Source organism: Arachis stenosperma, chromosome 1 (assembly GCF_014773155.1).
Source record: "Arachis stenosperma cultivar V10309 chromosome 1, arast.V10309.gnm1.PFL2, whole genome shotgun sequence".
Taxonomy (NCBI): domain Eukaryota; kingdom Viridiplantae; phylum Streptophyta; class Magnoliopsida; order Fabales; family Fabaceae; genus Arachis; species Arachis stenosperma.
The window spans coordinates 38,973,684-38,995,561 of NC_080377.1; the positions used below are offsets into that span (position 1 = coordinate 38,973,684).

Below are 21,878 nucleotides of genomic sequence, written 5' to 3' on the forward strand. Positions count from 1 at the left end.
AAATTAATTAAAAAATAAAATTCAAATTAATACGATCAAAATCATACATATAGATCACCTAGTCACTTGGCAATATCTGTAAATAAATCTAAAAATATCTATATATCTAGATCTAACTAACATTTTTAAAGATATATCTACAAAAATATTTTAGTATATATATATATATATATATATATATATATATATATATATATATATATATATATATGTTTGTTTGAACTTTTCTTTGGCTGTTTGGTTTACGTAGGGTACTTTTAATAATTTAATCCTCCTTGGATTATTTTAATATATATAGTTTTTGAGTTCAAGTTCCCTGTACACTGATTTGGGTCTTCGTGTTCTGTTTCTTAACTCTTTCCTGTTCCTGGTCTTAAAGTCTTAGAGAGAAAGGTGTTGAAGAAGGTTGACATCATCATAATCATGGAGGAACGCTACGAGCCACTGAAGGAGCTTGGTTCTGGCAATTTCGGTGTTGCAAGGTTGGCCAAGAACAAGATAACTGGGGAGCTTGTTGCGGTCAAATACATAGAGAGAGGCAAGAAGGTATATATAGTATAGTAACAATAAAAATTCTTGATTTACTGGATTCAGTGCTAAATGAGAATTGTGTTTCTCGTTTTCGTGATTTTTGTTTTTGTGTTTTTTGTTTTTGTTGTTTTTTTTTTTTTTTTTTTTTTTTGACTAGTGACTAATGAATAATAGTGCTGTTTGTTTTGTTCATGGGTATTACAGTATTATCAAACTTAACTGGTTAAGCTTACATGATCACACACTTTTCTTTTCAAATATTTCTTCTCAAATTCTTTCTGATTGAGGTGTATTTGTGGTATCAGATTGATGAGAAGGTTCAGAGGGAGATAATTAATCACAGGTCTTTAAGGCATCCCAATATCATTAGATTCAAAGAGGTAAGAGTTTGTCTTTCCATCCTTGAACTTTCCTCATCACTTTGTTTCAAAAGGGTACACAATTGACCGACTCGAGGAAATCGTACCTCAATTCACAATTTCGTAATCCCTATGAGTTACTAAGTGTGTGTTTGGATTTGGCGTTTGCCAAATTGGAAAAAAGTGATTTTATAAAATTAATTTTGGGTAGAGGTAAATTTGTGTCATCATGATTTATGATTGGATATTTTATACCAAAATTAATTTTAATGAAATAAATATTATTTGGATAATATTAATTAAAATCACTTTTAAATAAATAACTTTTAAATAAGATATGACATTAAATTATAATATTATTTTTTTAATTTGTTTGATTATTTTAATATTTTTTTAGTATATTTTTTATGTAGTATATTTTTAGTACTCTTGATACTCTTTTTTAGTATATTGAAATGTTTATGATTAATTAATTAATTTATTTATTTTACCTAATAAGATTAATAAATTATATTATAAAAATATAATAATAAATATAATATACAAGAATTATAATTATAATAGTGTATAATGTCAAACCAAACAAAAATTAACAAAAAAATAAAAATAATAAATAATAAAAAACATAAATAAAATAATAACATATATGAAAAATAAGATTGATAGGAAAGAATTAAAAGTTTAGAGTTAATGGTTAAATGCTAGCTAATGAACACAAAAGTTAAGATTATTTACCTTCTGTAAACGTGAATTTGAGAACAAAAGTCTATCTGCTTTTACAACAAAATAAAATTAACCAAACCAAAAATTGAAACGTTCAAAATATTTGAACGTGCTTTTCACCTCCCAAAACCAATTCTATATTTTGTATAATTAAAAAGACTAGATCATCACTGATACAAGATTGCATTGAATTACCGGTTTTATATATCTCGCAAATATATGTTGCATACTGTATGTAATATCATAATTTTCTGCAAGATATCTTGCAAGCCAAGACTATTAATTTGGAAGTATAGCAACTACATGGACTTGGCACCTTCCATTAGTATATCCCTGCATTTAGTGTTACAAATCCTTATTCCAATTAGTCATGCAAGATGATAAATCTTTTATTAGAGGTTTTTGATTTTGTATACAAAAAAAAAATGCTGAATGAGACATCTTTCTTGGCAGGTGCTGCTGACCCCTACGCATTTAGCTATTGTCCTGGAGTATGCTTCAGGTGGTGAACTCTTTGAGAGGATATGCACGGCCGGTCGATTTAGTGAAGATGAGGTTGTACAATTCATTTGGTTGAACTGGTCTTTCTTTCATTTGAATAATTAATATTAGCATATATCAAATGTAAAGGATATTCATATTAAGTTATACCAAGTTACAATTTTGATGAAATTCCTTATTATTGCAGGCTAGATATTTCTTCCAACAGCTGATTTCTGGGGTTAGCTACTGTCATTCAATGGTATGCACCATTTGATCGCTTCTTCATTGCAAACTCTTTGATGTCTTTATATCATAATTATGCTTTCTACTGCAGGAAATTTGTCATAGAGATCTGAAATTGGAAAACACCCTCCTGGATGGAAATCCGTCTCCCCGACTTAAAATTTGTGACTTCGGTTACTCCAAGGTCAATGGCATTTGAAATGAATCTTTTTTTTGTTCTGCCTTTGAGTTCTTGACATCTTTTCCTTTCTAACTATCCTACTTGTTTTAATATTCAAGTACAGTCGGCTTTACTGCACTCTCAACCAAAATCAACAGTTGGAACTCCAGCATACATTGCTCCGGAGGTTCTGTCACGAAAGGAGTACGACGGAAAGGTATTTGATAATTTGAGTGGCTTTGACGATTATCAATTCATAGTCTTATTAGAACAGCTTGATTTTGTAAGCACTTTGTCATATTTTACAGATTGCAGATGTTTGGTCCTGTGGTGTGACCCTTTATGTCATGTTAGTTGGTGCATACCCTTTTGAGGATCCGGAAGATCCTAGAAATTTCAGAAAGACTATTGGGGTGAGCTCTCATCCAACTTTAACAGCTTGAATAATCTTTGTTAGAAGAAAACTCAAACTTTGATCCTTTGGTAACAGAGAATAATAGGTGTTCAATACTCCATACCAGACTATGTTCGCGTTTCTGCAGAGTGTAGGAACCTTCTCTCTCGAATCTTTGTTGCCGACCCTGCCAAGGTATCTTTTAAACTTGATAATTCCTCTTGGCCCAATTTGTATCTACATTCAGTAATCATCTAATTTTGTTAATGATAAAATACTAGGCATTTATTATTTAATTGTTTTCTGATTTGTTCATCGCCTATAAATAGGTGGTATCTTGAATCATATTAGACAGTAGACACAGCTATCACACAACACAAATAACATCTTAATATCAAGTTTACTCTTGAGTTGTTATCATGAATTCTAACAGCATCCAAATGAAAAATGGATATGCTAATTTACATCTAGTTTCTGAATTGATTGTTTCTTATCCTTGTTAAAGAGGATCACCATCCCAGAGATAAAACAGAACCCTTGGTTTCTGAAGAAGTTGCCTAGAGAGACCATGGAAGCTGAAAGAAAAGGTGGAGAGGATACACAGAAAGACCAACCAAGGCAGTGCGTCGAAGAGATTATGCGGATCATACAAGAGGCTAGAACACCAGGGCCAATGTCTAAGGCTAGTGATGTGGGCCAAACTGGCACTGGATCACTTGATGATGAAGATGATGAAGTTGATGTTAGTGGTGACTTTGAACATGTTTGAAATCAAGGTCTTCGATTATTTTGTGGGAGGCTAGATTTGTTTATAAGACCCACTGTGTGTGTGTGCGCATTATTTTTTACATTTATCACATTGTTGTGCAGTGTTCTAAACATGCATAGTATATGTATATGTAGTTTTATAATTGAGAGGATATTGTTAATAAAAAGGCTTGAATAACGGTGTATGTTTACTTTCCTATAAATCACAAAAGAAGTGGTTTGATTTCAGATATCATTAATCATAATCTACTGTTTCCCTGTACTTTTAATCTTAACTCCTATATAATGTTGTGAAGCAATAATAATTTTTTTTTGTCACAATTTTGATGGACCCAATGTGATAATAGCATGTTGATATTACATATGAATATAATCTATTTTAATATTTTTGTATCTTATTTGATAATAATAGACAAAGATAGAGGTGTGATATAAATCATAATTCTATTAAAAAAAAATCAATCTTACTCGATATCATAATTATAGTTATCAAACTCAAATGGGACTCTCAACTGATCTAAATTAAGTGCTTGATTATTTTTGTTATTGATCCATAAAAAACCGATTTAACCCGCACTGAACTGTACATGAGTCATCCACTAGACTAGTATTTTCTTTGTTAAATAATATGCTAATAATTACATATATACTGAAAGTAATGCCTTTTATTTAATACACACTTAATATCTCAAAAAAACTAATAATAATATCATATTAAAGCAATTATATATTTTATATTGAAACAATGAAATTTAAATAATATAAAATATTATTTTTATTCTTCATTAATAATATTGTATTTATTTATTTATTTTTATAATTTAATTTTTATACATTAATATTATAAAATATTTTACGCAATTGTCTTATTATATCTTTTGAATAATTATTTATACAATTAAACATATACGATAATTACTTTTACTGACGTAGTGCTATTAATATACTTGTAAAGACATATTTTAAATTTCAGTCATACTATACATACAAGTCTTTTTTGTTTACAAGTCTTACAAGTTGGGCCAAACCCAACAGAAACTACATTCACCAACAAAAGCGTGTTAACAAGTGCATCACGTTTCCAAAGCCCTCACCATTAAGAACGATTCTTCTTCTTCTTCCTCGATGAAAACCATAACTGTCATTTTTTCTTCACGTTTCTCCTCTTCCTTTTCTTCTTCCTTCTTCTTCTCCTTTTTCTTTGTATTTCTCCTCTTTTTTCTTCGTGTGTTTCATCTTCCTCATCGTGTTTCTCCTCATTCTTCTTTTGATTTTGCAACATTATGTATTTTTTTCTTCTTTGTTTGATTTTTTTTCTCCCAAATATAATTATGAGAATATGAAATAAGAAGATGAAGAAGAACAACAAAAGATGAAGAGGAGGAAGATGAAGAGTTCTGAATTATGCAGAACTTATCAGAATAAAAATACACCCAAATATCTTCGTTTTATACCCAAATATCTTTGTGTTACACCTAAATATCTTCGTTTTACACCCAAATTTACTGCAAATACAGAAATGAGTTATGTTACATGTACACTAAAATCAACCACCAAAGTTAGCCACTAGTATAAAATACATACTGGAATACAAATAATACATTGAAAATAAATTAAAGCATACATATATTTATACATAAATATATTGGTGGTTGATTTTAGTGGCTGATTTTAGTGTACAAATAGCATTTTTGTACAGAAAAATATTTCCTCTAATACTGCATTTTTTTCTTCTATTTCTCCTTATTTCTTTCTTTCTTTTAGTTAAATGAATGTAAGTTCATCCTCTTCCAAGTAATTTTGTAGCATTATGTGTTTCTTCTTCTTCTTTGTTTGATTTTTTTGTTTTTATTCTTGTTAAGAGAGTAAAACAAGAGGAAACTTGAGAATGTAAAACAAAAAGAAAAGACGAATAAGAAAAAAATGAAGAAGAAGATGGTGATAATGATGAAAAAAAGAACCAGCAGAAGATGAGAAGGAGGAAGAAGAAGAGTTCTGAATTATGCAAAACTTATAAGAATAAAAATACACCCAAATTTCCTTAAAATACACCCAAATATCTTCGTGTTACACCCAAATATCTTCGTTTTACACTCAAATTTGCTGCAAATACAGAAATGAGTTATGCTACGTGTACACTAAAATCAGCCACCAAAGTCAGCCATCGGTATAAAATACATACTGGAATATAAATATACATTGAAAATAAATTAAACCACACATGTATTTATACACAAATACAATGGTGGCTGATTTTAGTGGTTGATTTTAGTGTACAAATAATATTTTTGTACAGAAAAATATTTTCTCTAATGCTGTATTTTGTTCTTCTTGTTTTCCTTATTTTTTTCTTTTTTTTAGTTAAATGAATATAAGTTCATCCTTTTTCAAGTAATTTTGGAGCATTATGTGTTTCTTCTTTTTTGTTTGATTTTTTGTTTTTATTCTTGTTAAGAGAGTAAAATAAGAAGAAACTTGAGAAGGTAAAACAAAAAGAAAAAGATGAATAAGAAAAAAAGAAGAAGATGGTGATGATGATGATGATGAAAAAAAAAAGAAGCAGCAGAAGATGAAGAGAGGAAGAGAAAGAGTTCTAAATTATGCAGAACTTATCATAATAAAACTACACCCAAAATTCTTTAAAATACACCCAAATATCTTCATTTTATACCCAAATTTGCTGCAAATATAAAAATGAGTTATGCTATGTGTACATTAAAATTAGCCACCAAAGTCAGCCACCAGTATAAAATACATACTGGAATACAAATATACATGAAAAAAATTAAATCACACATGTATTTATACAAAAATACATTGGTGATTGATTTTAGTAGTTGATTTTAGTGTACAAATAGCATTTTTGTATAGAAAAATGTTTCTTCTAATGCTACATTTTTTTTTCTTCTGAATTGAACCAAACCTCAGCCACTTGATTGGATTCAAAACAATAAAAGGAGGAGAAGACTTGTAAAGACTTGTATGAGAAAAACGCTTGTATGTAGAGAACATACTGCTCATTAATACCATAGAGGGGTTGCAAAATACACCAAAAATACACCATATTAAAACAAGCATAAACTATAGAATGCAAATAGAACTATAAAACCATCATAAAAAATAACAAAAATCAGATTCATGAATCATCATTAAACAGAAACTAAAACAATTTAACTAAAAGAATAAGACAATTCACTCTCAGTGAGATGAAAAGTCATAAACTATAAATACACCCAAACTTTTTTAAAATACACCCAAATATTTCTGATTTACACCGGAACGTCTGATATAAAATGCAGAAAATTCATCAGAACTAGTACATTAGATTCAATTCAAATAAGGAATAATGAACAGCAAATTTTATAGACAAAGTTCATGCATTATTCAACTACACAATTATAAACTACTAACTGGATTCAAATTCAAATTCAATTATTAACTAGAATTAAACCACACCTCAGGAACTTCATTGGATTCAAATTCAAAATTCACTTCGCTCTGGTTCAGCTGATAATCTGAAGTTGAATCATCCATTATCTTTAAAACGATTTCAGAGTTTAATTTCAGAAACAATAAAAAACGAAAAAAATGAAGAAAGAAAACAGAGAGAAAAACTTACGTAAACGGCAAAGGAGAAGGAAGAGAGAAACGCACGAAAGAGATCGAAAAGAGAAGACAAGAAAACGCAGAAGGAATTCAAAAAAAGAAACGAAATCCTTTCGAAAAAGGAAGTTATATATTTGCGCGTTGATTGATTGAAAAATCTGTTAAAGAGATGCGTGAAATATACATGCCATAAGAGGCACGTTTTAGGGATTAGAAATTTTTAGAACTTATATCACTTGTATAATAAAAAGACTTGTACGTAGAGATTAATCCTTTAAATTTTAACTTTTGATTTTAATTTATTTTTATATTTTTATTTAATTATAATTGAATGAATCAATAATTTACTGATTGAATCAGTAATTTAGAGATTCATTCATATAATCAAATTAATTATTGGTTAAATTCTAATAACTATGATCCCAACCACCACTCTACTGCCAGTGACCACTGCAACCACCATATTATTACCATTGGTTTTTCATTATTCCTTACAAATATCTAAAACCACCAGCCTCACAGAACTTTAACACAAATACAGACTCAAGAATTAATTGATCCAAGAATCACAGTTTAAAAATAATAAATATAAAATATCAATTTTTAATTAGTTAATAATAATAAATTTTTATTGTCAATTTTTTTAACCCTTATTTTTAAGAGAAGTTAGAGTTTAGAATTAAAATTAAATGTTATTAAAATTTATAAAATTTAAAATTTTGAATTTAAAATAAAAAAAGTTTAACAAAATTAATTGATATTAATTGAAAAAAATTGACTCTATAGATAAATTCTTTAAAAACAATGTTATTTCTTTATAATTTTTTTAAAAATAATTTTGAAAAGAAAATTGTAAAAGTTACATCATTGACGTGTGTTTGTGCAATATCTACGTAGGGGGACCGCGATATGAAGAACGTGGTGTATAAGAAAAAAGGATGAGGTGCCAAATTATGAATGAAATTTAAATTTGCCTTATGAAAATGATTTGTCATTCAATAGCTATATGCAAAAGGATAAATGCAACGAGACAGACTGAATGATATCTCAATTGTAAGTGGTGCACTTTTTAATTTTCATATTGCAGAAAGAGTGGTCTTTTTATACTGTTATTGAGGTTTTATGTGTTCACGAATAAAAAAGACGATTAAGGATAAATTGGGTCGTCAATTTTTTATTCATCACAAATCGAAAGGTTGGTATTGAAAATCCATAATTCTGACCCGTCCATTTAAATTTTTAGAATTTACGATTTTCATTTTTCACAAAACCGACCCAAAATTTTGTTTATCACTAGAATTTGAATTTACCAAGTCACAAATCGAACCCTAGATTTTTTACTTCCACCCACACAAATTTGAGTCTCTAATTTGTTCATCAACAGAATTTGAATTCACAAAACCACAAATAAACCGTAGGTTTTCTATCTCTATTAAATCTGAGTCTTTGATTTACAGTTTGTAATTTTAAAAAAAATTATATCCATATATACAAAATATACAACTAATCCATAAATCTGCATAACACGTACTGAAAATTCATTACTAAAAAAAATCTGCCTTGTGGTAATAATAGAGAATGGTAATTTTAAGGATAAAACACATTAATAAACTATTTTAATCTCAAAATTATGCTAATGTCCTATTTTAATTTTTATTATAAACATGTTCTGAATAATTCTATGTAAATTAAATCTAATATGTAAATCAAATTAATTGGATTTAATTTAAGATATAATATTGTATCAGAATCAACTAGATTCTGTAAATCCTAGCAGCTAGTTTCATTATAAATAAGATCTTTTACTATTGTATTTTCATCTTTTGATCACTTTTTGATCTCTTGATCACGTTTTGGGGGCTGGCCTCATGGCCATGCTTGGACATTGTTATTATGTATTTTCAACGATGGAGTTTCTACACACCATAGATTAAGGTGTGGAGATCTGCTGTTCCTCGAGTATTAATGCAATTACTACTATTTTCTATTCAATTCAAGCTTATTCTTGTTCTAAGATATTCACTCGCACTTCAACCTGATGAATGTGATGATTCGTGACACTCATCATCATTCTCACCTATGAACGCGTGACTGACAACCACTTCCGTTCTACTTAAGATTGAGCGTGTATCTCTTAGCCTCCATTCAGAAAGATCGGAGTCTTCGTGGTATAAGCTAGAATTATTGGTGGCCATTCCTATGATCCGAAAAGTCTAAACCTTGTCTGTGGTATTCCAAGTAGGATCTGGGAAGGGATGACTGTAACGAGCTTCAAACTCGCGAGTGTTGGGCGTAGTGACAGATGCAAAAGGATCATTGGATTATATTCCAACATGATCGAGAACCGACAGATGATTAGCCGTGCGGTGACAACGCATTTTGGACCATTTTCACTGAGAGGATGGGAGGTAGCCATTGACGCCGGTGAAACCCAAACATACAGCTTGCCATGGAAAGGAGTATGAAGGATTGGATGAAGGCAGTAGGAAAGCAGAGATTCAACGGGAACAAAGTATCTGTATGCACTTATCTGAAATTCTCACCAATGAATTACATAAGTATCTCTATCTTTACTTTCTGTTTTATTTATCTTTTTAATTATTAAAACTCCATAACCATTTAAATCTGACTGACTGAGATTTACAAGGTGACCATAGGTTGCTTCAAGCCGACAATCTCCGTAGGATCGACCCTTACTCACGTAAGTTTTATTACTTGGATGACCTAGTGCACTTATTGGTTAGTTGTGCGAAATTGTGACAAAGTGTGATTCACGTTTGAGAGCTCCAAGTCTTTGGCGCCATTGTTGATGATCATAATTTCGTGCGCCAAGTTTTTGGCGCCGTTGCCGGGAATTGTTCGAGTTTGGACAACTGACGGTTCATCTTGTTGCTCAGATTAGGTAATTTTCTTTTTGTTTCAACCTTTATTTTATTCTCAAAAAGTTTTCAAAAATATTTCAAAATTTTTTCTTCTTTTTCGTTCTTTTCAAAATAATTTTCGAAACATAAAAAAAATTCATAAAATCATAAAAACTCAAAAATATTTCATGGTTCTTGTATGAATCTAAGGCCAAATTTTAAGTTTGGTGTCAATTGCATGATTTTAGTTGTCTTGCAATTTTGGAAATACATACATTGTGTTCTTGATGATCTTCAAGTCGTTCTTGATGAATTGCCTTGTTTGATCTTCATGATTTATTGATTTGCACTGCATGATGTTTTACATATGCATTCCTGCATTCATATGGCCCAAACATGAGAAAGTTCTAAGTTTGGTATACTCCATGTTTTCTTTCATTAAGAAAACTGAGTTCTTGATGTTCATCTTGATCTTCAAGATTGTTCTTGGTGTTCATCTTGACGCTCATAATATTCTTGCATATATCTTGTGTTTTGATCCAAGAATTATATGTTTTGACTCATTTTGTTATTTTTCAAAATTGAAAATATATCTTCTTGAATAAAGGATATAGCAAAATGAAGATCCAAGAACATAAAGCAGAGGATTTACAGAGAAAAAGATGGGTGTTCAAAATGCCCAGTGAATAAGGAAAACTGGCGTTTAAACGCCAGCCAGGGTTCCTGGCTGGGCGTTTAAATGCCCAAACCATGCAGCAATTGGGCGTTAAACGCCCAAAACATGCAGCTCCTGGGCGTTTAACGCCAGGATGACACAAGGAGAGGAATTTTGTTTTCAAATCAAATCTTTTTCAAATCTTCATAATTTTTCAAAATCAAATCTTTTTCAAATAAAATATTTTCAATCATATCTTTTTTAAAATCATATCTTTTTAAACATATCTTTTTCAAAAAAAAAAATCAAATCTTTTTAATTCCCTTTTCAAATCTTTTTCAAAAATAAATTTCAATCATATCTTTTCAAACATATCTTTTTCAAATCATATCTTTTTCAAAATCAATTTCAAAATCTTTTCTAACTTCTTATCTTTTCAAAATTGATTTTCAAATCTTTTTCAACTAACTAATTGACTTTTTGTTTGTTTTACTATTTCTTATCTTTTTCAAAACCACAACCAATTTTTCAAATATTTATTTTAAATTTTATTCTTTCTTATTTTTTGAAAATTTCTTCCCCTCTCTCATCTTTTTTTATTTGAACACTAACATTCCTCCTCCATTGTCAATTTGAACTCCATCTCTCTTGTGCGAATTCGTACCTCATCCTTCTATTCTTGTTTTCCTCTGACACCTCAAGGAATCTCTATACTGTGACATAGAGGATTCTATATTTTCTTTGTTTTCTTCTCTTTCATATGAGCAGGAACAAAGATAAAGGCATACTTGTTGAAGCTGATCCTGAACCTGAAAGGACTCTGAAGAGAAAGCTAAGAGCAGCTAAAGCACAAAACTCTGAAGAGGACCTCACTAAAATTTTCGAAAAGGAAACAGCAAAAGAAACAATTATGGCCGAACCAAACAACAATGCAAGGAAGATGCTTGTTGATTTTACTACACCAACTTCCAACTTTTATGAAAGAAGCATCTCAATCCCTGCCATAAGAGCAAACAATTTTGAGCTAAAGCCTCAATTAGTTTCTCTACTGCAACATAACTGCAAGTTTCATGGACTTCCATCAGAAGACCCTTATCAGTTGTTAACTGAGTTCTTGCAGATCTGTGATACTGTTAAGACCAATGGAGTAGATCCTGAAGTCTACAAGCTTATGCTTTTCCCTTTTGCTGTAAGAGACAGAGCTAGAACATGGTTGGACTCACAACCTAGAGATAGCCTGGACTCTTGGGATAAACTGGTCACGGCTTTCTTAGCCAAGTTCTTTCCTCCTCAAAAGCTGAGCAAGCTTAGAATGGATGTTCAGACCTTCAGACAAAAAGATGGTGAGTCCCTCTATGAAGCTTGGGAAAGATACAAGCAGCTGACCAAAAAGTGTCATTCTGACATGCTTTCAAAATGGACCATATTAGATATATTCTATGATGGTCTGTTTGAATTTTCCAAGATGTCACTGGACCACTCTGCAGGTGGATCCATTCACCTAAAGAAAACGCTTGCAGAAGCTCAGGAACTTATTGAAATGGTTGCAAATAACCAGTTCATGTATACCTCTGAGAGGAATCCTGTGAGTAATGGGAAGCCTCAAAAGAGAGGAATTTTTGAAATTGATGCTCTGAATGCCATAATGGCTCAGAACAAAATATTGACCCAACAAGTCAATATGATCTCTCAGAGTCTGAATGGATTACAAAACGCATCCAACAGTACTAAAGAAGCATCTTCTGAAGAAGAAGCTTATGATCTTGAGAACCCTGCAATGGCAGAGGTGAATTACATTGGTGAAGCCTTTGGCAACACCTATAATCCTTCATGGAAAAATCATCTAAATTTTTCATGGAAGGATCAACAGAAGCAAGGCTTCAATAATGACAATGGTGGAAGAAAGAGGTTTAGCAATAGCAAACCTTTCCCATCATCATCTCAGCAACAGATAGAGCATTCTGAGCAGAATCCTTCTAGCTTAGCAATCATAGTCTCTGATCTATCTAAGGCCACTCTTAGTTTCATGATTGAAACAAGATCCTCCATTAGAAACTTGGAGGCACAAGTGGGCCAGCTGAGTAAAAAGGTTACTGAAACTCCTCTTAGCACTCTCCCAAGCAATACAGAAGAGAATCCCAAAGGAGAGTACAAGGTCATTGATATAATCAACATGGCCGAAACCTTAGAGGAGGAGGAGGAGGTGAATCCCAATGAGGAAGACCTCAGGGGACGTCCAATGGTCAGTAAGGAATACCCTAATGAGGAACCAAAGGAATATGAGGCTCATACAGAGACCATAGAGATTCCCTTGGACCTCCTTTTACCATTCATGAGCTCTGATGACTATTCATTTTCTGAAGAGGATGAAGATATTGTTGAAGGGCAAGTTGCCCAATATTTAGGAGCAATCATGAAGCTGAATCAAGCTGTTTGGTAATGAGACTTGGGAGGAAGAGCCTCCCTTGCTTACCAATGAGCTGAATACATTGGTTCAGCAAAATTTACCTCAAAAGAAATAGGATCATGGTAAATTCTTAATACCCTGTACTATAGGCACCATGACCTTTGAAAAAGCTCTGTGTGACCTGGGGTCAGGGATAAACATGATGCCTGATGAGCGGATAATTTGTACGCTTTTTGGCATTGTTTTTAGTATGTTTTTAATATCTTTTAGTTAGTTTTTAGTATATTTTTATTAGTTTTTAATTAAAATTCACTTTTCTGGACTTTACTATGAGTTTGTGTATTTTTCTGTGATTTCAGGTATTTTCTGACTGAAATTGAGGGTCCTGAGCAAAAATCTGATCCAGAGACTGAAAAGGACTGCAGATGCTGTTGGATTCTGACCTCCCTGCACTCGAAGTGGATTTTCTGGAGCTACAGAAGCCCAATTGGCGCGCTCTCAACGGCATTGGAAAGTAGACATCCTGGGCTTTCCAGCAATATATAATAGTCCATACTTTGCCCAAGATTTGATGGCCCAAACCGGCGCTCAAAGTCACCTACAGAATTTCCAGCGTTAAACGCCGGAACTGGCATAAAATTTGGAGTTAAACGCCCAAACTGGCATAAAAGCTAGCGTTTAACTCCAGAAAAGGTCTCTACACGAAATTCCTTCATTGCTCAGCCCAAGCACACACCAAGTGGGCCCGGAAGTGGATTTTTCTGTCATTTACTCATTTCTGTAAACCTTAGGACACTAGTTTACTACTTATAGGATCTTTTGACATTGTATCCGTACCTTATGACCCCATAACATTTTGTACACGTTTTTTCCACAGTATGAGCCTCTAAACCCCATGGTTGGGGGTGAGGAGCTCTGCTGTGTCTTGATGGATTAATGCAATTACTACTGTTTCTTATTCAATCATGCTTGCTTCCATTCTAAGATAACACTTGTTCTTAATCCGGATGAATGTGATGATCCGTGACAATCATCATCATTCTCAACTATGAACACGTGCCTGACAACCACCTCTGTTCTATCTTAGATTGAGTAGTTATCTCTTGGGTTCTTTAATCGGAATCTTCGTGGTATAGGCAGGACCTGATGGCAGCATTCAAGAGAATCCGGAAGGTCTAAACCTTGTCTGTGGTATTCTGAGTAGGATTCAATGATTGAATGACTGTGACGTGCTTCAAACCTGTAACCTACTGGGCGTTAGTGACAGACGCAAAAGAGGGATTCTATTCCGGTAGGGGAGGGAACCAAACCGGTGATTGGTAGTACTGTGACAGAGTGCGTGCATTAGCTTTCACTGCGAGGATGGGAGGTAGCCATTGACAACGGTGAAACCCTACACGAGCTTGCCATGGAAGGAGACTTGCGTGTTTGATGAAGAAGACAGTAGAAAAGCAGAGATTCAGAAGATGGAGCATCTCCAAAACCCCAACCTATTCTCCATTACTGCAAAACAAGTAACCATTTCATGTTCTTTTGCTTTTCACAATCAATCCTGATAAATTCTGATCTCCTGACTAAGATTTACAAGATAACCATAGCTTGCTTCAAGCCGACAATCTCCGTGGGATCGACCCTTGCTCACGCAAGGTATTACTTGGACGACCCAGTGCACTTGCTGGTTAGTTGTGCGGGATTGCAAAAGTGTTATTGCAATTTCGTGCACCAAGTTTTTGGCGCCGTTGCCGGGGATTGTTCGAGTTTGGACAACTGACGGCTTATCTTGTTGCTTAGATTAGGACTGTTTTGTTTTTGTTGGTTTAGAGTCTCTTAGTTGAGTCTAGTTCATATTCTAAGTTTGGTGTCAATTGCATGCTTTTGTTTTTCTTTTAAATTTCGAATTTTTCTTGTTCTTAGTCCCTTTTTGATTCACAAAAGTTCTAAGTTTGGTGTCCTCTTTGTGTTTTTCCTTTAAAATTTTCGAAAAATTAGTGTTTGATTTTCTAAAATTTTAAGTTTGGTGTCTTTTTGGGTTTTTCTCTTTCCTCTTTTTAAAAACCAAATCTTTTCATAAAAATTTTTCAATCATATCTTTTTAATTGCTGTTTTCAAAATCTTTTTTTTACTAATTGATTCAGTTCTCAATTTGCTTTGATCTCATTTTCCCTTTGATTTTCGAATTTTTTATTTTATTTTCCTTTTGTTTTATTTTATTTTATTTTAATTTTTTTGGTTATTTCAAAAAAAAAAAATAATAATAAACAAAATTTATCTCCTTGCAATTATCATCATTTCCCTTTTGTCCATAATGGACTCAAGTGGAATCAATCAGTCCAAAAGGACTCTGGGGTCTTATGCTAACCCCATTACAGCTGCATATGGGAGTAGCATCTGTATACCTCCCATCAAAGCAAGCAGCTTTGAGCTAAATCCTCAACTCATTATCATAGTGCAGCAAAATTGCCAGTATTCCGGTCTTCCACAGGAAGAACCTACTGAGTTTCTGGCACAATTTTTACAAATTGCTGACACAGTACATGATAAAGAGGTAGATCAGGATGTCTACAGACTATTACTGTTTCCATTTGCTGTAAAAGATCAAGCTAAAAGGTGGTTGAATAACCAACCTACAGCAAGCATAAAGACATAGAAACAGTTGTCAGACAAATTCCTGAATCATTTTTACCCTCCAAAGAGGATGACACAGCTAAGGCTGGACATCCAAGGCTTTAAACAAAAGGATAATGAATCCCTTTACAATGCCTGGGAGAGGTATAGAGGTATGCTAAGAAAATGTCCCTCTGAAATGTTTTCAGAGTGGGTACAGTTAGACATTTTCTACTATGGGCTTACAGAAAAAGCTCAGATGTCTTTAGACCACTCAGCTGGTGGATCTATACACATGAGGAAGACAATTGAAGAAGCTCAAGAGCTTATAGACACTGTTGCTAGAAACCAATATTTGTACTCTAGCAATGAGTTCTCTTCAGAAGAGGAAGTCATGACAATAGTCACTGACTCTAATCCTCAAGAACAGATAATGGAGCTTAATCAACAACTACTCCTGATGACTGAACAGCTAGCAGAATTTAAAGAGATGCTCCATGAAACTAAAGTTGCTAATAAAAGCATAGAACTACAGTTGAATCAAGCAAAACAGCAAATATCTAAACAGATAACAGAGGAGTGTCAAGCAGTTCAATTGAGGAGTGGAAAGACCTTGAATAACACTGCTCAAAAGAGCAAAAAGCCAAACAAGGAACAATTGACAGAGGACAACCAAACCACTGTTCAAAATCCCTCTGAGGACAGTAAGAGCCCAGAGAGGAATATTGGCGTTCAAACGCCAGAGAGGGAAGGAAAACTGGCGTTAAACGCCCATTCCTTGCCCAGTTCTGGCGTTCAAACGCCAGAAAAGGGGGAAAAGTTGGTGTTAAACGCCCATTTTCCACCCAATTCTGGCGTCCAAACGCCAAGGGAGGATCAGACACCTGAGAGTGCTGACAGTAATCCCCCTAACAAGGCTTCTTCAACCACTTCTGTACGGAATAAACCTGCAGCATCTAAGGTTGAAGAATATCAAGCCAAGATGCCTTATCCTCAGAAACTCCGCAAAGCGGAACAGGATAAGCAATTTGCCCGCTTTGCAGACTATTTAAGGACTCTTGAAATAAAGATTCCTTTTGCAGAGGCACTTGAGCAAATACCTTCTTATGCTAAGTTCATGAAAGAGATCTTAAGTCATAAGAAGGACTGGAGAGAAACTGAAAAAGTGTTTCTCACTGAAGAATGCAGTGCTGTCATTCTAAAAAGCTTACCAGAAAAGCTTCAAGATCCTGGAAGCTTTCTGATACCATGCACATTGGAAGGCACTTACACCAAGATAGCCTTATGTGATCTTGGAGCAAGTATCAATTTAATACCTGCATCCACTATCAGAAAGCTTGGGTTGATTGGAGAAGTCAAACCAACCAGGATATGCCTCCAACTTGCTGATGGCTCCATTAAACACCCATCAGGCATAATAGAGGACGTGATTGTCAAGGTTGGGCCATTTGCCTTTCCAACTGACTTTGTGGTGCTGGAAATGGAGGAGCACAAAAGTGCAACTCTCATTCTAGGAAGACCTTTCCTAGCAACTGGACGAACTCTCATTGATGTACAAAAGGGGGAAGTAACCTTGAGAGTCAATGAGGATGAGTTCAAGTTGAATGCTGTAAAGCTATGCAGCATCCAGACACACCAGAGGACTGCATGGACGCTGACATTATTGACTCTCTGGTAGAAGAGATCAATATGGCTGAAAGCCTAGAATCAGAGCTTGAGGACATCTTCAAGGATACTCAAACTGATCAGGAAGAGCCAGAGGAGGCAAAGGAATTTTCAAAAATTCCTCAGAAGGAGGATAAACCTCCTAAGCCTGAACTCAAACCACTACCATCATCCCTGAAATATGCATTTCTGGGAGAGGGTGACACTTTTCCAGTGATTATAAGCTCAGCTTTAAATCCACAGGAAGAGGAAGCACTGATTAAAGTGCTAAGGACACACAAGACTGCTCTTGGGTGGTCCATAAGTGATCTCAAGGGTATTAGCCCAGCTAGATGCATGCACAAGATCCTGTTGGAGGATAATGCCAAACCAGTGGTCCAACCACAGAGGAGGCTAAATCCTACCATGAAGGAGGTGGTGCAGAAAGAGGTCACTAAATTACTGGAGGCTGGGATTATTTATCCTATTTCTGATAGCCCCTGGGTGAGCCCTGTCCAAGTTGTTCCCAAAAAGGGAGGCATGACAGTGGTTCATAATGAAAAAAATGAACTGGTTCCTACAAGAATAGTCACAGGGTGGCGCATGTGTATTGACTACAGAAGACTCAATACAGCCACCAGAAAGGATCATTTTCCTTTACCATTCATAGACCAAATGCTAGAAAGACTAGCTGGTCATGATTACTACTGCTTTTTGGATGGCTATTCAGGCTACAACCAAATTGCAGTAGATCCTCAAGACCAAGAGAAGATAGCATTTACTTACCCTTCTGGCATGTTTGCCTATAGGAGGATGCCTTTTGGTCTGTGCAATGCACCTGCAACCTTTCAAAGGTGCATGCTCTCTATCTTCTCAGATATGGTAGAGAAATTTCTGGAAGTCTTCATGGATGACTTCTCAGTGTATGGAGACTCATTCAGCTCCTGTCTTAACCACCTATCACTTGTCCTGAAAAGATGCCAAGAGACTAACCTGGTTTTAAACTGGGAGAAATGTCACTTTATGGTGACTGAAGGAATTGTCCTTGGGCACAAAATTTCAAGCAGGGGAATAGAGGTGGATAAGGCAAAGGTAGAGGTAATTGAAAAATTACCACCACCTGCCAATGTTAAGGCAATCAGAAGCTTTCTGGGGCATGCAGGATTCTATAGAAGGTTTATCAAGGATTTTTCGAAAATTGCAAAACCTTTAAGTAACCTGCTAGCTGCTGACACGCCATTTGTGTTTGACACACAGTGTTTGCAGGCATTTGAGACCCTGAAAGCTAAGCTGGTCACAGCACCAGTCATCTCTGCACCAGATTGGACATTACCATTTGAACTAATGTGTGATGCCAGTGATCATGCCATTGGTGCAGTGTTGGGACAGAGGCATAACAAACTTCTGCATGTCATTTATTATGCTAGCCGTGTTCTAAATGATGCACAGAAGAATTACACAACCACAGAAAAAGAGTTGCTTGCAGTGGTCTATGCCATTGACAAGTTAGATCCTACTTAGTGGGATCAAAGGTGATTGTGTACACTGACCATGCTGCTCTTAAATACTTACTCACAAAGCAGGATTCAAAACCCAGGCTTATAAGATGGGTGTTGCTTCTGCAAGAGTTTGATATAGAAATAAGAGACAGAAAAGGGACAGAGAATCAAGTAGCTGATCATCTGTCCAGAATAGAACCAGTAGCTGGGGCGTCCCTCCCTTCTACTGAGATCTCTGAGACTTTCCCAGATGAGCAACTCTTTGCCATCCAGGAAGCTCCATGGTTTGCAGACATTGCAAATTATAAAGCTGTAAGGTTCATACCCAAGGAGTACAGCAGTGTGCAAAGAAAGAAATTAATTTCAGATGCCAAGTACTACCTTTGGGATAAACCATATCTCTTTAAGAGATGTGCTGACGGAGTGATCCGCAGGTGTATACCCAGAGAAGAAGCACGAAGGATCCTATGGCACTGCCATGGATCACATTATGGAGGACATTTTGGAAGTGAGCGAACAGCTACTAAAGTTCTCCAGTGTGGCTTCTACTGGCCTACTCTCTATAAAGATTCCCGAGAGTTTGTGCGTAACTGTGACAGTTGCCAAAGAGTCGGTAACCTACCTCACGGATATGCCATGCCTCAACAAGGAATATTAGAGATAGAATTGTTTGATGTATGGGGAATTGATTTCATGGGACCATTCCCACCATCATACTCAAACACTTACATTCTGGTGGCAGTAGACTATGTATCTAAATGGGTAGAAGCAATTGCTACACCCACTAATGATACCAAGACTGTGCTGAAATTCCTCCAGAAAAACATTTTCAGCAGGTTTGGCGTCCCCAGAGTGCTAATCAGTGATGGGGGCACTCATTTCTGCAATAAACAGCTATACTCTGCTATGGTTAGATATGGAATCAGCCATAAAGTGGCAACTCCGTATCATCCACAGACTAATGGGCAAGCTGAAGTCTCTAACAGAGAGCTAAAAAGTATCCTGGAACGGACTGTAATGGCCCGAAGAAAGGATTGGGCAAAGAGCTTGGATGATGCTCTGTGGGCATACAGAACAGCATTCAAGACTCCTATAAGAACCTCTCCATACCAATTGGTGTATGGGAAGGCCTGTCATTTGCCTGTGGAACTGGAACATAAAGCCTACTGGGCAACCAGATTCCTAAACATGGATGCATAGTTAGCTGGTGAGAAAAGACTGCTCCAGCTAAATGAGCTAGAGGAGTTCAGACTCAATGCCTTTGAAAATGCAAAAATTTATAAGGAAAAGGCAAAGAAGTGGCATGACAAGAGATTGTCAACTAGAGTCTTTGAGCCAGGACAGAAAGTTCTGCTCTTCAACTCCAGGCTCAAACTGTTTCCAGGAAAACTCAAGTCCCGGTGGAGGGGTCCGTATGTGATTACAGGAGTATCACCATATGGATATGTTGAGCTTCAGGATATTGATTCTGACAAGAAGTTCATTGTTAATGGACAGAGAATCAAGCACTATCTTGAAGGAAATTTTGAGCAGGAATGCTCAAAACTAAGACTTGAGTGATTCTCAGTGAAGGTCCAGCTAAAGACAGTAAAGAAGCGCTTGCTGGGAGGCAACCCAGTCATTAGAAAGTTGTATGATTAGTTCTTACAGAGGCAAGTATCAAAAATGAAGGAATTCACAGAGTTACAGAAGGATTCAGCTCAAAAAGCAGAGAAAATGAACTTACTGGCGAAAAAACGCCAGTAAGGGGCATTTTTGGCGTTAAACGCCAGAATGGGTACCATTCTGGGCGTTTAACGCCAGGAATGGTGCCATTTTGGGCGTTAAAACGCCAGAATGGGCACCATTCTGGGCGTTTAACGCCAGGTGTGCAGCATCCTGGGCGTTTTAGAAAAATGCCCAGTGAGGAAGAATTTCTGGCGTTTAACGCCAGCCAGGGTACCTGGCTGGGCGTTAAACGCCCAAGTGGGGCAACAGATGGGCGTTAAACGCCAGAATGGGTGCCATTCTGGGCGTTTAACGCCAGCTTGGTGGGGGGACCACAATTTTGTTTTCAAATCAGATTTTTTCAAACTTTCCTTTTCTCACCCATACTTTTCTACAAAATCACACTTCAATCATTCATCATTCACTTTCAAATCTTCAAAAATCAAAACTTTTTTTTCAAATTTATTTCAAATCAATTACAAACATTGTTCAAAAATTTCACCCTTTTCTCAATTTCTTCTCATATCTTCTCAAATCTCCTTTCAAATTCCTCTTTTTTTTCGAAAACTCCCCTCCCCACCTTATAAGTACACGTTTGTTCCCCTCTTCCAACCACACCATTCGAATTTTCTCTTCCTCTCCCTCTCTTCTCTCTTCTCTTTTGCTTGAGGACAAGCAAACCTCTAAGTTTGGTGTGCTTTTCCGTGATCACTAAGCCAAGATTCATCAATATCATGGCTCCTAAGGGAAAACAAACCAATTTAAGAGGCAAGAAAGAGAATAATCCAAAGAATCTTTGGAATGAAGAGAAGTTCTTAACCAAAGAACATGAAGACCATTATCATAAAATAATGGGCCTGAGGTCAGTGATCCCGGAAGTTAAATTTGATCTGAAAGAAGATGAATATCCGGGAATCCAAGAGCAAATTCGAAACAGAGGATGGGAAGTTCTAACCAATCCTGAGACAAAGGTTGGAAGGAACATGGTTCAGGAATTCTACTCAAATCTGTGGCTAACAGATAAACAGAGAATGACTGGAACTGCTTACCATACCTACAGAACCATGGTCAGAGGGAAAGTTATATACTTCCATCTGGACAAAATAAGAGAAATCTTCAAGTTACCCCAACTGCAAGATGATCCTGATTCCTTTAATAGGAGGATGGTGAGAGTAGATAAGGGGTTGGATCAAGTTCTAGAGGACATATGCCTCCCTGGAACTAAGTGGATAAC

The 21,878-nt window shown here is 35.1% G+C and overlaps 1 protein-coding gene across 1 annotated transcript; it reads left to right on the top strand.

Annotated features, from left to right (window-relative positions):
* The first annotated feature begins 245 nt into the window (after positions 1-245).
* Positions 246-3,889, top strand: LOC130935676 (serine/threonine-protein kinase SAPK3-like). Its single transcript, XM_057865539.1, has 9 exons — positions 246-546; positions 837-911; positions 2,067-2,168; positions 2,302-2,355; positions 2,431-2,523; positions 2,624-2,716; positions 2,808-2,912; positions 2,990-3,088; positions 3,399-3,889. Exons 1-9 carry the CDS (start codon positions 424-426, stop codon positions 3,660-3,662), a joined length of 1,008 nt encoding a protein of 335 aa, XP_057721522.1. The 5' UTR covers positions 246-423; the 3' UTR covers positions 3,663-3,889.
* Positions 3,890-21,878: the final 17,989 nt, after the last annotated feature.